Source organism: Haliotis asinina, chromosome 4, assembly GCF_037392515.1.
Source record: "Haliotis asinina isolate JCU_RB_2024 chromosome 4, JCU_Hal_asi_v2, whole genome shotgun sequence".
In the NCBI taxonomy this organism is placed as follows: domain Eukaryota; kingdom Metazoa; phylum Mollusca; class Gastropoda; order Lepetellida; family Haliotidae; genus Haliotis; species Haliotis asinina.
In genome coordinates, this window is record NC_090283.1 from 7,346,390 (window position 1) to 7,362,983 (window position 16,594).

Sequence of the window (16,594 nt, forward strand, 5' to 3'; positions counted from 1 at the left end):
CAACATTGTGGCTGCAATACAGTCGAATGTTACCTTATACCAAACTCATCACTAGCTCTCTAAATATAATTCTACCTGCAGATATTCGGCCCTGTGCAGTCTATCATCAAATTCCGTGATGTGGAGGAGGTTCTAGAGAGAGCCAATGCCACCAAGTACGGTCTGGCGGCAGGCGTTATCACAAATGACATCAACAAGGCTCTCATGTTGTCACAGAAGCTCCAGGCTGGCAGTGTGTGGTGAGGCGTTGGGATGGAAGCCATCATGATCATGCAAAAAACATTACATATTTCAAATGCTTGTTGAGACAGTATACCCAGGACTTCATGTCTGTGTTAAACAGTTAATACGTGTATATTCTTGTGATGATCTCTAAAACATTTTCACCAAAAGTGATGTGTTAATACATTCATGTAACATTTTATTTTAAGGAAACATTTCAAGATGAAAAATTCGTTTTTGAAAGTGCTGTGTGGTACTGAGTACAGTGACTGAGGTGTGGTTTAATGTTGTTTTGACAATTACTGTGCTTCGGAATAATGCCAGCTTTATAGTGCAAGGCCACTGAGATATTGTGTTGCTGTTCTACATGGATACCCCCTTATCCATGCTGTACTGACACTCAGGCGAACAGGCCAGGTTTAATCACCTTCATGCTAAACTCTAGGCAGGGTAACAAGAAGCACCACTTTTTGTCTTACATGCCCCGTCAGTGATCGTGTTAGGTTCTGTATGAGTGTGTGCAGAAATAAAATAAATATGCAGTCCAACTCTTTTGTGCATGAAATTTTCAGTACAATCCTGAATCATGTTAAAATTTATTGTTTGTCTATATGTTGCGGTTTTAAGGTACTTTTTAAAATTATGTAGATCAGAATTTATACGTCCAAAACATGCAAAATATTTTTTTCCGTAGATTTTTAAAACATGTTTCCCGTGAAAAATGCAAGTTTTTGTGTTAATGCGAACACAGCCCCTGTGCAGACATGCTATCCAGTTGATGTCAGAGGTTGTCATGATGTTTGGTATCGAGACATATATCTGTATTGACACCGGTTGACAGTATACCCCAGTATTGCTATGGATGGATAAAGTGATCGATCTATTGGTAGTTGTCTAATCATACTGAGTTCATAAGATTTTGTGGCTGTTTACCTTGGAGTCAGTACACTGTGAACTAGTGGTTGAGAATCAGGTTATGAAAAATATTTTTTTGAAATAAAATGATGAAAATATTTTCTCCATATGTTGAACAAGAACCCAAGTTCTCACCTAATTTAAAAACCTGTTTTAATTTGTAGGGTGAACTGCTATGATATTGTCACTAGTCAGACGCCATTTGGTGGATACAAGATGTCCGGTCAAGGGAGAGAATTGTAAGTTGACTTGACGCCATGGCTTGTTCACTGTCATACTTACCTACTGGTACTGTAAGGAGGTTGACCACAAGACTCTATCATTTGATTTGTATTTCCTGAAGGAGATTTGTCAAGCTGTGTGCTTCATCTTAGTGAGATGAATGCATGTGGGCATAAAATGGACGAATGTACTATGGCTGCCTCAGAAACCGACATATAATGTGACTCTTTTGGATGTTAGTTAATTGCTCGTGCTGTCAACCAATTGTTTGACTCTAGTGTTTACAGGCTGCAATGAATACTATACCATTCCAAAAAAGTAGGGAATATTGGATTTACAAGACTGATAAAATGCAAATGATGATGCATACTCTTTGCATATATTTCCAACAATTGTAAATGAAAGATCGAGTGAGTTTAGTTTTACGCCACACACAGCAATATTCCTGCTATGTGGCGGCTGTCTGTAAATAATCAAGTCTGGACCAGTGATCAACAGCATGAGCATCGATCTGCATAATTGGGAACCGATGACATGTGGTCAACCAAGTCAGCAAGCCTGACTATCCGATAATCTTAGTCGCCTTTTACGACAAGCATAGTCGCCTTTTATGGCAAGCATGGGTTTGTTGAAGGCCTATTCTACCCCAAACCTTCAAGGATCAACAACTGTAAATATAGTCAGTCGTGTTGTCTAGAAATTATAAGCAACACACAACTATGAAACAAAGTTTGAGTTCCAACTAAAACAAACTCTTGTGCTTCATATATATTAATAACTTTTTCCTCAGTCACTGAGTATTTTTTTTACCTTGAAATTGTCTATTGCTCCACAGAGTTGTATGATAAGAACAACTTTACAAGGAACAGAGTTTGTCATTGAATTGTGTATGTGCATGGATTGTGTCACAGTATTGATATTTATGTTATTTAATTGTAGGGGTGAGGAGGCGCTGAAACAATACACCGAGACTAAAACGGTAAGTATGTGATGACGATAAACAGTCAAACCTGGCGAGTCTGGCTCTGTTGATGCTATGTACAGGTGATTGTCAGGTACAGACTAACTCAGCATTCAGTGTTATATATTCTCTCAGTTCTATGGGGATACCTGTGCTTGTCATATGAAGTGACTAAGGGTGGTGGGGTAGCCAAGTGGTTAAACATTTGCTCAACACCCCAAAGATCGGAGTTCGATTCCCCACAGTAAAACAGTGTGTGGAGCCCATTTCTGGTGTCCCTTGCTATGATATTGCTGGAATATTTCTAAAAGTGGCATAAAACTAAACTCACTAAATGGTTTTGGTGGCAAGATGTGGGGACTTGGTTGACTTAGTTTCAGCATGGGTGTGGTGACAATATCTCTCTCTCTTTTGTCTATTCAGTGAGTGAGTTTAGTTTTATGCTGCTTTTAGCAATATTCCAGGATTATCACTTAAGAAATGGACTTCCCATACAGTACCGTTTGAGGAATCAAACCCAGGTCTCTGGCATGACAAGAGAACCCTTAACCACAAGGCTACCCAACCCCGTTTATTCAGATTATTATTATTCATAGCTTATGTCATTTAAGTTGAATATTGTGTTGAACAGGAAAAAATCAGCATGTTTATTTAAAAGTATTGTTGCTATTCTCATGAACCTTTTTTGAGCAATTAATTTCGAAATTACCAATTTATGCATACATCTCATTCAGTAATTTTGATGATAGGATCATGAGCCAAATAGTTACAAAGTAAAGATCACTTCAGTAGGGTGTATTTTTCAGGTGACCATCAAAATCCCTCAGAAGAACTCCTAGCAGCCATATTAGACAGACCTTTCACGCTGTGGAAGACAATCTGTGCCATAATTGTTTGGTTTCCATCATTCACAAACACACAGACGTCAGGGAGAAGCTGCTTTCCTCACAACCCATTTCCCGTTTATCTGAAACCATAGTAACATGTTAACCATGCCTATATATTTACTCAGATATCAGCATTTTTCTACTCATCACACATAGTATTATTTTATGTATTGTGATGGAAATTCTTAAACTCTATGGATGAGGGATGCACAAACAATTTCATTTCTTTTCCAAGATGAGTGCTTGAACAAACGACAACTAAAACAACAAAGACATAACATGCATGAATGCATTTATGTCAAGTGATCATTATATTTCTGCTCAAAACATTTTATTGGAACTGTACACATTTACACACATGTAGCTTTTGTTGGCTTTAAAATTCAAAGTGACCTATATTTGTGTCAATGAGTGTACACCCAGAACCTTCTATGTAAGTAAACTTAGTCTCAGTGTTTTTCGTTACACTCCACCACTGAGTCAAACAAAACCTTATGGGAGGTCGCGGCAGGTAACCTTTGACATTGACCAATCAGAACACAGCTTACCAAATCGCGAAAGTGGACATTGGCACCTATCTTTTGAACTTTTTATCTCGAAAAGGTTCGTACCCAAACGATTCCGAATGCTATATAGCGTAAGCTCGCTTCCGGGTGATGCACACAGCGTACGTACAACCATGACAACGGTGAATAAACAGTCGCTGAAAATGATGTTTTGGGCAATATTCAAGGATGTCATCTTGTGGAAATATTAGCTAATGGTAACCATGCCAACAGAAACCCCAAAGCATATATACTGCAGGTCAAATAATTGTGTTATATGCAGATTTTTGCTTGTGGAGAGATCTGTGTCAGTGACCTGAATATTTTGAAAGTCCCTCCGATCCCTAAATAGTAGCCGTTGTCTGATTGGTTAAATCTATTTAACCTTCTCGCGTTTGATTGGACGGTCACTGGTCGCTCAAAGGTTACCTGACGCGACTTTCTTTTAGGTTTTGTTAGACCCAGTGGTGGAGTGTAACGAAATACACTGAGACTAAGTTTACTAAGACTGCTGGAATCTTTGACCTGTTAAAATAATTCCCTGGCTGTTTTGAACCTATACACTCAAGTCTGACCTCTGTGACTCACCAATGTAATGTCCGTGATTGACAAATAAGGCCAGATTAATTTTGTTTCTTTTCTCATGGATACACAGGTTATACTTTTTTGCAAAAATAAGAACAAAAAATCATCTTACTTGCTCAGGAAATAACATCCTAATGTTTTTGTCTGCAAAAAATGTAAACTTTCAAGAAACATTTTAGAATGTTTTTTGCCAAATAAATATTTCATGAGGTGCTAAGAGTAAAATACATTTAATACCTTGAAGGAAAATTACTTTGATTGATGAATTTTATTTTTGTTTCTTTTCCTCTTTTCCCTCCAAGGTTTTGTAAGGAAAAAAATCTATAAAAAGAGAAATGAAATTGGTCTGGCCTGTGGCGTTTTTTCCATCTATGATGTTATCGAGACTTAAGTATAGCGATTCATGCAGGTTCTGTGCTGACTACATTTTATTAGGCACAAATTTCTTGCATTAAACAGACCTGATCTCATGGATGTGGATGTCATTTTTAAGCAGACTGAGTCATCATTATCCAGACTTGTTTATACCGGTGAGGATGTAACATTGACTTGTCTAGATCTGTTGTCAATAAAAGATGAGTTTCATATACTGTTGTCTTCAACTTCAGTCAGGAGCAGATACCTTAGGTAAGGCGAGGTGGATTTTCTTACATATTTCTAATATGCCAGCAAAAAGTAAACAAAAACACATAGCTGTTTTCCTTTCTTTCCGTGACAACTCAGGCAGACCAAATGCCCTACACTCACTGCATTGTTGATACACATGAACACGACATGCCTATATTAATGATAAAGTTATTTTGTATCATGAAGATTGTTATCCATCATAGCAAAAATAATAATAAACGCCATAAATCCCATAAAATGACACTTTTACTTCTGAAGCAGTAACAGAACAAACGGACATCAGGAAGCATTGAAACGAGCAACAGCACTGTGATATATATTTTGTTTGTTGTTTAACGCCACTTGCACAATATGCCATCCATTGGCGGCGGTCTGTAAATAATCAAAGCTGGACCAGACCATCCAGTTGTTAGCAACATGAGCAAAGATCAACAGAACTGAGAATAGTCACATGTAAACCGAGTCTCATACAACAGAACTGAGAACATTCACATGTTAACCAAGTCTCATTCAATAAGCATGAGCTGCTGAACATCAAATCTAACTCGTATCTTCATGTGTCTTTGATATTGAAAAGATCCAGTTGATCATGAATTTTTTCGGGATAGTTTTTGCAGCGAAAATTGAGCACACAATTTTATAAACATAATAATATAATTAAGTTATTCATGATCCTACTGTTTAAAATACTATCTCATTGACATTCTGTTTCATTTAGTGAACGATTCTGGAAATTTCAGGGATGCCGCATCACTATGAGGGCATGTATTCAATTCAAAACAATGAAAGGAATTGTTATTTGAACTTTCTATCCCTTCAAAGACAGTGAACTTACAGACAAAACATTTACAGACTGAGCTCTGCAGGTACTCGAACATGAAAAGCAACAGATCTTTATCAAAGATTAAACAATAGATATATAAAGACTTGATGTATGACTAGATAGTACAATATTCGTAAAAGTGACTCCTAGGAGGAAGGAAGTTCACTATTGTGTGACTTCTTAGTCAGACTTGCTAATGCTCTTTGTACATATATACAACAATTCACAAAATTCTGAATCATCAGGACATTTAGCTTCAATGCTCATAAATCTTAAAATATATTAAAATGAATACATGAATATACATGCACAGGCATTTTAACAATCCATCATCAAAATGACTGAAAGCTCCATAATATTCTGAACAACTGAAGAAACTCCAGTTTTAAATATCATAAAAGTAAGTGGGTTCATGTTTAGTCTTCCTTATAAAAAGTAGAGAGAAATAGTTGCATTTCTATTGCTGCTCAGTATAAATCTCTGCCATGGATTCTTTGACCCATATAACACATAAAAGTGACTCATATCAGGAAAAAAGTTCACTGGTAAGTAAATGTTCTTGGTTATGTTCTTTGTACCAATACACTGCAAAATATGAATCTGTAGTATGCTGACACTTACAGCTCAAAAGCATCCTCTTAAAATAACAATCACTATGTGACAAATAAAGCACTTCATAAGCTCGACGATGCAAAGCTCGATATTACATCTCAGCTGAAGGTCTTTGACCCATGTAACAGATGAAAGTTCATACATTTTCTAGTACCTGACACTTTGACAGGTGTATTTCTGTCTACAGTTTAAACTTGCTGACGATCCCACATGCCTGAAACTTCACAGTCTTGTTCCACAGATCATTAAATGTCTTGACAATCTTCTCCTTATCCCTGCCTGGCTGGGTCTTCTTGAACAGTCGGAAGAATTTGAGGAGCTGTGTCCAGTAGACGGTCAATGAGTGAATGTTTCCTTTCTGTGTCAAGATGTCAATGCTGGCCACCCCATAGTTCAGCTGGTCCCTGTCCGGGATCTGACGCAGACACGACTCACACTGCCCGTCTGTCAGTTGGTAACGGAAACATCTGGGATTTGGACATGACATGTACAGTGTGACGTCAGTACCGACAAGCGTACCTCTTTGGTAACGACGATCCTTTTGGATTTGCTTTAGTAGTGTGGAGGTCAGGAACTGGAAATACAAATCATGGATCGTTCAACAAACACAAGGCATCTAAATCTGCTGAAACTGGTCCCCAAAATGTGCACTTACCCAAGGACGTCTCAAAAATATGTACAATCCATAACAAGTCATGAATGTACTTTTAACTGAAACCAACCCTGTTCAACATGCTAATGACACCTTTCTCTTTAATATCATATATATATATACATATTTTTTTATATTTTTATTTTACTAGTCTATCATTCATGTACAGTGTCATCTAGCTACTATATCATTAATGTACAGTGTGTTGAAGCTAGTTTATAGTAATGGCAACTTGATGCAATCTTTATCAATAATATTACGTGGACAAAAGGGCATAATATGTCACTAATTGTTTCCTTATTTACTGGAAACACTGACAAACACATAGAACCCACTTTGAAACTGAACAAAATCCCTGAGGCTACCTTAACTGAAGACTTGGTTGTTGTGGTGACACATGGGTCATCAGGACTCGAAGTTTGTCGCTTCTTGCAAGATCCGACTTCAACAACTTTGCCCAGCTGCATCTGCTCTGCAATGTCACCCCAGACGTCCACGTAGACAGAACCAGTGTCATCCTTTAGTTTGACTTGGCAATAAGACAACACCTTCCCAAAGCACTTCCGTTTTGTGAGTGGGGATTGCTTGAAAAGACAGATACAGCAAAACTCAATGTGTTGTGTGCAAAATATTGTATACAGAATGAAAAGAAATTGCCATCCATAAAAACGTATCATGCATTCAATTTTTGGTGTAACTTATCTGAGAGGCATTTTAGAAGCTGTGTATTTGAAGGAAAACCAAGTTTTATGGATAGTCAACGTCTTCATTGCAAACATGAAGCTAACGTGAAGCTAACGTGAAGCTTGATAACAGTGTTAGTATCTACACCGAAAATTCACACTCATTGCATTGAACTTGGTTTTCCTTCAAATTTTGGTGTTGTAAAGATGACAAGACCAAATGTCCCTTGCAGCCTCTGGTTTTAGACAGAGCTGTTCCTAAGGACTGCTAATAGTGCAAATGCTGTGACCTGTAAATATTATATTATGAATGCCTAAAAGGTTTACTAACCTTCACAATCTTGCCTCTCAACTTAAACCAGGACATATCAGGCAGAGAGCAGACTTTGGATATGGTTACTGGGTCTCCTGTGCCAAATGCATTGGCAGTGACCTCTTTTGGCACCCGAAACTCCATAGCAAAGGTTGCTGTAGAAGAAGGCTTTGTGAATAAAATCCTCCCCGTCCAGGTCACATTTCTCAGAATAATGCACCCTTCAAGTTTGAACTTGTCGAAGAGTGTTTCCTCCCTGACACAAATGTCAACAGCTGATGTAGCATCAGCCACAGTGGCCATGAACTGTCTCTTGTTCGACTTTTCCTCAACTTGTCCCACCTTCATAACCTTGACATGCAAGGTCACATCCTGCTCCTCAGGGTCCATCTTGAATTCTTTTATAAGCTTTAGCTGAGGGCAGAAAACCATGTCACAAAACTTAGATTTTGACACAACATTCAGCTGGGTTACTGACTTATGGAACAGTACATGCATACTAGCATTAATAATGTAATGTAATACTGCGACATTAAGTAACACACAATCCAGAGATATTACCATGAAAGCACACAGGCATATCATGTGTATGGTGCAGAGAGGCCATGACATCATGTGTAACTATGGGATCGGAATCCAAAGTTAGCAAATGCCAACATATGATCACCACAAATCAATTAACAAAATCTGTGATTATGTGGTCACTGGAAACTTTTTCCTGAAATCTAATATACGCTTATCCTGTCAAAGCAATACAATGTTTGTCCCTAACACTGGCTATATACCATCACAAAACACACCTCTATATATTTCCATATTGCAATTTAAATATGCAAAGGGATATTCATTTTCTCCGTTTCTGTTTCACTGTTTTATCTTGAAATACCATATGCATACATTTCACTTTGTGGTACTCATTAGAAAACTGTTTACAGTTGGTTATAGAAAAATAAAAGCCTGCCACAAGCAGAACTGATGTGCGGAATTTCGACGGGAATTTTCAGTCAGTGGATGAAATAAATTAAACAGATAACAAGCCTCACTGGTTGACCAATATCTTCCTCGCTGTCACTCTCCACACTTTCATCATCTGTGTCATCCCCACAGTCATTTTCGGTGAATTCATCCATAGATTCCGGGTCCTCTTCCATTTCCACATCAATGTTACAATTTTCCTCTGAAGAAACTGTTATATATGGACTAGTATTTAATTACTGAGCATTTCAACATATTGACTGTACTTTAAACAATTAGGTTACTTTGAGACTTGAGGTGTAGTTACTACCAGGAGTGCATGAGTGAATATAGTTTTATGCCAATTTCATTGTTATGGTTTAGTTGTTAGCATGTATATAGTCAAAATGCTTACCCTTGTCTAAACAGCCTTGAAGATGGTCCTTTACATGATCCTGTTCCCCTTCAAGTCCTGTCATGAAGTGTTCAAATTCATGAGGTGGCCTTTTCATCAGCAATGTAAGAAGTTTTGATATTTTCTTGCTGGTTTGGGGAATATCTTCGATGTCTTCCAGTTGTCTTGGAGTGATCACATTCTTCTCCAAAAGATAGTCTAGGAGATGTGTACCTTTCAGTTGCAGGTGTTTCTGCAGATATGTACGCTGTGTCTGGAGTATGCTGAAAGGATTCACAGATGGCATGTTTCCTGAAACAAAGATGGTTTATCAATAACTTTACTTGAAATAATGAGGACTGGTGCCCTGTTCCATCAAGAGACTGAAAAAACTTTGATCACATTATACAGCTTCAAGTCATATATTGTGTTGTGGTAGCGTAGTGCTAAAGCGTATACTCATCACACCATAGACCCAACTTCCATTCCCCCCATAGGTACAATATCCAATTCTTATGATTCTGTTTCTTCTGAAAAAAACTAGTCAGCAAACAAGTCAGTATGAACAGATCAAGACAATCAATACACCTTTTCGACAACATAGACTCACAATTCACAGTCTTTGATGTAGTATAGATTGTATTATGGACTTTTTTTTATATAATAGAAAGGGTTTTGCCACCAGCTGGGTTCAGATGGAGAGGACTAAGTTTAGAGACTGATGTAGTGGACTAGTGCAGGAGCAGGGATCAGATAGAGAGGACCACTATTACTGACTGACACAGTGGACTATTGAGCAGGCACCAAATGGAGAGGACCATGGCTACAGAGTGATATCATGAACTAGTCAAGGAGCGTGGATCGAGAGGACCAGGGTTATAGACTGATGTAGTGTACTAATCCAGGACAGGGGTCAGATGGAAAAGACCAAGGCTACAGAGTGGCGTAATGGAATAGTCTCAAGAGCAGGGAGCAGATGGAGAGGACCAACACTACAGACTGATGTTGTGGACTAGTCCAGGATGAAGCATGAGAAGGAGAGGAACAAGTTTACACATTGAGGAACTCCCTCCAGGGGCAGGGATCAGATGCAGAGGACCATGGCTACAGAGTGATGTAGTGTACTAGTCCAGGAGCAGGGATCAGATGGAGAAGGCCATGGCTACAGAGTGATGTATTGGACTAGTCCAGGATCAGGGATCAGATGGAGAGGGCCATGGCTTCAGAGTGATGTAGTGGACTAGTCTAGGAGCAGGGATCAGATGGAGAAGGCCATGGCTTCAGAGTGATGTAGTGGACTAGTCAAGGAGCAGGGATCATATGGAGAAGGCCATGGCTACAAAGTGATGTAGTGGACTAGTCCAGGAGCAGAGATCAGATGGGGAGGGCCATGGCTACAAAGTGATGTATTGGACTAGTCCAGGACCAGGGATCAGATGGAGAGGGCCATGGCTTCAGAGTGATGTAGTGGACTAGTCCAGGAGCAGGGATCATATGGAGAAGGCCATGGCTACAAAGTGATGTAGTGGACTAGTCCAGGAGTAGAGATCAGATGGAGAGGGCCATGGCTACAAAGTGATGTAGTGGACTAGTCCAGGAGCAGGGATCATATGGAGAAGGCCATGGCTACAAAGTGATGTAGTGGACTAGTCCAGGAGTAGAGATCAGATGGAGAGGGCCATGGCTACAAAGTGATGTATTGGACTAGTCCAGGAGCAGGGATCATATGGAGAAGGCCATGGCTACAAAGTGATGTAGTGGCCTAGTCCAGGAGCAGAGATCAGATGGGGAGGGCCATGGCTACAAAGTGATGAAGTGGACTAGTCCAGGAGCAGGGATCAGATGGAGAGGGTCATGGCTACAGAGTGACATAGTGGACTAGTCCAGGAGGAGGTATGAGAAGGAGAGGAAAACGTTTACAGATTGAGACCTTGCATTAGTCCAGGAGCAGGGATCTGATGGAGAGGGTCATGGCTACATAGTGATGTGGTGGACTAGTCCAGGAGCAGGGATCATATGGAGAAGGCCATGGCTACAAAGTGATGTAGTGGACTAGTCCAGGAGTAGAGATCAGATGGAGAGGGCCATGGCTACAAAGTGATGTAGTGGACTAGTCCAGGAGCAGGGATCATATGGAGAAGGCCATGGCTACAAAGTGATGTAGTGGACTAGTCCAGGAGTAGAGATCAGATGGAGAGGGCCATGGCTACAAAGTGATGTATTGGACTAGTCCAGGAGCAGGGATCATATGGAGAAGGCCATGGCTACAAAGTGATGTAGTGGCCTAGTCCAGGACCAGAGATCAGATGGGGAGGGCCATGGCTACAAAGTGATGAAGTGGACTAGTCCAGGAGCAGGGATCAGATGGAGAGGGTCATGGCTACAGAGTGACATAGTGGACTAGTCCAGGAGGAGGTATGAGAAGGAGAGGAAAACGTTTACAGATTGAGACCTTGCATTAGTCCAGGAGCAGGGATCTGATGGAGAGGGTCATGGCTACATAGTGATGTGGTGGACTAGTCCAGGAGCAGGTATCAGAGGGAGAGGGCCATGGTGACAGAGTGACGTAGTGGACTAATCCAGGATCAGGGATCAGATGGAGAGGACCAGGGATCTGATGGAGAGGGCCATGGCTTCAGAGTGATGTAGTGGAGTAGTTTAGGAGCAGGGATCAGATGGAGAGGGCCATGGCTTCAGAGTGATGTAGTGGACTAGTTTAGGAGCAGGGATCAGATGGAGAGGGCCATGGCTTCAGAGTGATGTAGTGGACTAGTTTAGGAGCAGGGATCAGATGGAGAGGGCCATGGCTTCAGAGTGATGTAGTGGACTAGTCCAGGACCAGGGATCAGATAGAGAGGGCCAGGTTTATAAACTGATATTGACTAGTAACTTTGAAAAGATTGTTGTCAGGAGTTCAATAAAATAAAAGAAACTGAGAGAATTTTGGCAAATTCTTAACAAAACTTTGCACCCATGTACCATATGCTTGAATATATATACATAACGGATAGTGAGGGCCTTAAGTGAGTCTAAACTTTTGATGAGTAGCATATATATATCCTACACTGTCCACACATAAAAATGGGTGAGTGAGCATGATTTTACACTGCTTTTAGAATGTTTAACAATAATCCAGTAATATCATGGCAGAGGCTTCTCATATTGTACCATTGTGGGGAATCAAACTGGGGTCTTCAGTGTCACAAGGAAACACTTTATCCACAAGACTAACCAGTGCCTGTATTACATAACAAGCAATAAAGTAATAAGTTCACCACATCAAAATCTTTCCAAGACACAATCTTAGATTGAAGAATTATACTGACACGAGTAATGCTAAACACAAACCATTAATTTAAAGAAGACAGAGTGAGAAGACTGATTTGGTATATTACATGCAGTGAGGAGGCGGGATGTTTCTCCATAAAAATCATCATCACCGCTTCTAGCCATGAATTCAGAGAACCTCTGTCATTTGTTTTTAATAAAAGAATGAACATCTCACTGTTTTTTTATATCTTATACAGTATTTTAAATAGGAAAAGATATTTAATATTTCATAAGGGAAAATTAACTTTTTTCATTGATATTATGAATTTTATAAAATATTTTAAATATATTATTGTATTCATGTAAATAAAATGAAGAAAATGTGATAATTTCTTAATTGAAGAGTCTACAATGTATACAGGAAACATTTCTCACAGCCAAACTCAGGCTTTCACAAGGTAGGAAATGAGTGTATTGCAAAGCAAACACACCATACCTATATCACTGGGATCAATGTATTTTGCAAACCTTTACTTTAATTGAGTTATCTGGATCACGTAAGGACTGAACAAGGTATTTAAACTTTTCTGCGAAAGACACTTGACATTCAATCTCAGTACGTAGGTGCCATGCTTCAAATGAACTTCACCAGCAAATGTTATTGTCAATATGGTTGGATAATGGTACCATCCTGGTCTACATCGGCAAACAGTTCCATAACCCAAAGTGTATATTTGATACAATAACAGTAATAGGTCAATTAGAAATGTTCCTTACTGTCATCAGCAACGAAACCTCACTTTGCAGCTATTTTATACAGATAGGTATGCAAGTACCTGGATATTTGTACATTAGAGCTTTCATAAGTTTCATTTTCTGCTAATTGTTTAGCCAATGCAATCATTTTAGACAAATGAGTGTGTTCTAATGCTTTGCTGTCAGGTTTGAGGAAAAGTCTGTGACTAATTTTCAGCTTGACATGTATATGTGTAGAGGGAGGGAGGGAGGGAGGGAGTTTGGTTTTACGCCGCTTTTAGCAATATTCCAGCTATATCACGGCGGGGGACACCAGAAAATGGGCCTTACACATTGTACCCACGTGGGGAATCGAACTCGGGTCTTCGGCGTGACGAGCGAACGCTTTAACCACTAGGCTACCCCACCGCCCCGTATATGTGTAGAACAAAGCATAATCTTACACATACAATTTGACTGAATACAAATTATGTTTACAATAAAGGAACTTGACATTATTTGGGGCTCAGAATTTCTCTATGCATAGTATATCTCTCAAATCAGAAAATATTCATGCATAGAAATAAGTGTGAAATGTTTGTTACAACTGCCAAATTAAGAGATTGTGTGAAAGACAGACAGTTTTATTCAGCAAAACCCCATTGGCCCATAATACAGAGGGATGCAAGGAATTGTTTGTCCTAGTAAAGGATATTTCTGTTGCTTTGATTAGACTAAAACTGAGATGCAGCCCTACTGCTTTAAGATTTTTTATGCTTGTCTCATGTTAAATAATTACAGTATCGTTATTTGAAATTTATACGCCACAAAGATTGAGCGATAATAAGTAGATTTGAGAATAGTTTACTTTTTTGCATATAAACTATAAATATTTATGAAGATCATGTCAATTCTTAGTTTGCCAAAAATTTGCTCTTATACATGTTAAACATTCTTATCAAAATATCATAGGATTTTCAATTTCATCATCTTGAAATCTCCCCAGTTGAAGTCTATTTGAGGTCAAGGTCATGACTGCTTTCTGTGTGGGTGTTTTATTCAGTTTAGGTGGTTATCCTTTGTTTTAAAGACTATTGCCATGTTAGGATTCTGTAAGTGTGTACCTATATATCTTGTTAGCTTGTTATATTCTCAAAAGTTTTCAATTCCTGTTGAATTCATGTTGTTTTTAAGCAGCCAAATATGTCACCTTGGCAAAATAAATTATTTCACTCAAATACAACATGATAAATTTTTCAATATTTTTGTGAGCTATTTGCAACCCGTTATTGAGAGAGAGTGTTAACCAAACATGACCCAAATAAATGCATTGCCTCATGGCATTAAAGATTAATATTTATATTATTTAGGGTCATTATATAATGAAGCAATGAAAATTTGTCAAAGCAATAATCATTTCCTGCCCTTAATCTTATTTTCTCATTAATATGCATAAAGTGAGGGGTGCACCAAGGTGCTCTTAATTAGACTGGACTCCATTCTCATATATTGACATTAGACTTTCTGATACATGTCAATTTCAACATGTGATATAATAATTAATAATACATATATTAATAATAATAATTCTAAATCTTCATCCAGTGGTTGTTATTTGCATGGGTTACACAATAATGGGGTCAAGCCGACACGAGCTGCCCACACCCTTGGCTTGGGAAGTAAATGTGTTGTGTACCACCATGTGTTTACTTTCAGACCCATATGTTATTTTGGCATGCACATAATATAATAGCTTTTTTCCGCCGGAGCGAATGACGAATAAGGCGCTGTCTGGGGTTCAGTTGTTTATTCTAGTGGATCCAGTTGGATACTGATAGTTTCAAGTTTCAACTATTTATTGCCCTGAAACATTTAGGCAATTATGACATTTCAACGTATCACATGTCAGCCTTTACATTATGTGAAATAAAAGTTACACTTAGTACATTATGTCAAATACACTGGATTTAGACTGAAACTACAACGAATTTCATTTCATTGCCTTGTTGTACAAATGCCCTCTAAAATATCACATAATAGTATACATATTCTCACAGTACATAGAAAGATAAAACCAAGAGTAATACAGCTTAATATCATGAAACAAAATACTCAGACATGCACTCACATATATATGGTATACAGCCTATCGAGCACATGGCGCCGTCCTCCCCAACCACATGGCAATCGCTACAGTCTGTAGTACACAAACAGTACAGAAATTCAGTCACAAATCGCCTATTGGGCAATGATAATGTGCAAAGAATTGTATCATGAAGTAGAACAATTTAGTCTGAAAAGTAACTACAAGTTTGTAAAGATAATGTTACGTTTATATAAATATTACAGATTTATTAATGCTAATTCAACTACAATTAGAACACAATTACAGTTAAAAAGTGCTACAATGTTTCACTATGAATTAGATGATAATTCCCGCCTCACCCATACCAACAAGCACTGTAAAAATGCCACGCCAACGAGAAAATGGCTCACCTGTCTATCTCTGTATCCCAATGTGAAGTGAAGGTTAATTGCTCAGGTGCAACATGTGGAACCCACTGTTTGCCAATCAACCAATCATAAATCAGCATACGTGCTCACATGATAAACAATTGCTAGTGTCATGACCTGACATGACCTGACATGACACAACCCCTTGAACTATGAGCCTTGTCTGACATCCTTGACTTATATAAGAAATCTCAGAATAAAAGCATTTCTCATGAAATGCTACCTGTGCCATCAAGATACTTTATGAACTCTTTTACCACAAATAAACTGAATAATCTAAAAAAATACTACCACCTAAAACCTTTTTATGAACTGTTTTCTTTTATCTATATATAATTTTTTTATTTGCATTTTATAACCTATATTAAAATGACCACAACCATAACATAATGACATCCTTAAAACACAAGTGGGAAATTGATTCAAGCGTTTGTTAAATAAGTACATGATATATAGAGAATTATAACTCTACTATTTCATCACTGCTACACACTACCCCCGGCAATGAAAATGTCGTCCTCGACATTAACCATGACCTTGAATGACTGATAACAGTACATCAGACACTTTAGTGGGAAGATGTGCAAAAGTGCCCTTCGTTGCTAAATCTTCCAAATATCTTGCCTTCTCAAGCCACTCTGGCGGACGCACAGCATGTGCCATCACAAAGTCGCCACTTG

General features: G+C 38.6%; 2 protein-coding genes across 2 annotated transcripts in view; one reads left to right on the top strand and one right to left on the bottom strand.

Annotated features, from left to right (window-relative positions):
- LOC137281236 (aldehyde dehydrogenase, mitochondrial-like) overlaps nucleotides 1-4,922 on the top strand; it is a 22,277-nt gene extending 17,355 nt beyond the window's left edge. The window contains exons 11-14 of the mRNA XM_067812380.1: nucleotides 82-239; nucleotides 1,302-1,376; nucleotides 2,299-2,338; nucleotides 3,127-4,922. Of these exons, the coding sequence (XP_067668481.1) occupies nucleotides 82-239; nucleotides 1,302-1,376; nucleotides 2,299-2,338; nucleotides 3,127-3,159 (306 nt within the window). The 3' untranslated portion in view covers nucleotides 3,160-4,922. The remainder of the gene's footprint in view (nucleotides 1-81; nucleotides 240-1,301; nucleotides 1,377-2,298; nucleotides 2,339-3,126) is intronic.
- Nucleotides 4,908-15,973, bottom strand: LOC137281238 (uncharacterized). Its single transcript, XM_067812381.1, has 7 exons — nucleotides 15,897-15,973; nucleotides 15,529-15,597; nucleotides 9,417-9,707; nucleotides 9,091-9,233; nucleotides 8,066-8,461; nucleotides 7,417-7,635; nucleotides 4,908-6,973 (listed from the first exon to the last, which is right to left on the bottom strand). Exons 3-7 carry the CDS (start codon nucleotides 9,700-9,702, stop codon nucleotides 6,581-6,583), a joined length of 1,437 nt encoding a protein of 478 aa, XP_067668482.1. The 5' UTR covers nucleotides 9,703-9,707; nucleotides 15,529-15,597; nucleotides 15,897-15,973; the 3' UTR covers nucleotides 4,908-6,580.
- Nucleotides 15,974-16,594: the final 621 nt, after the last annotated feature.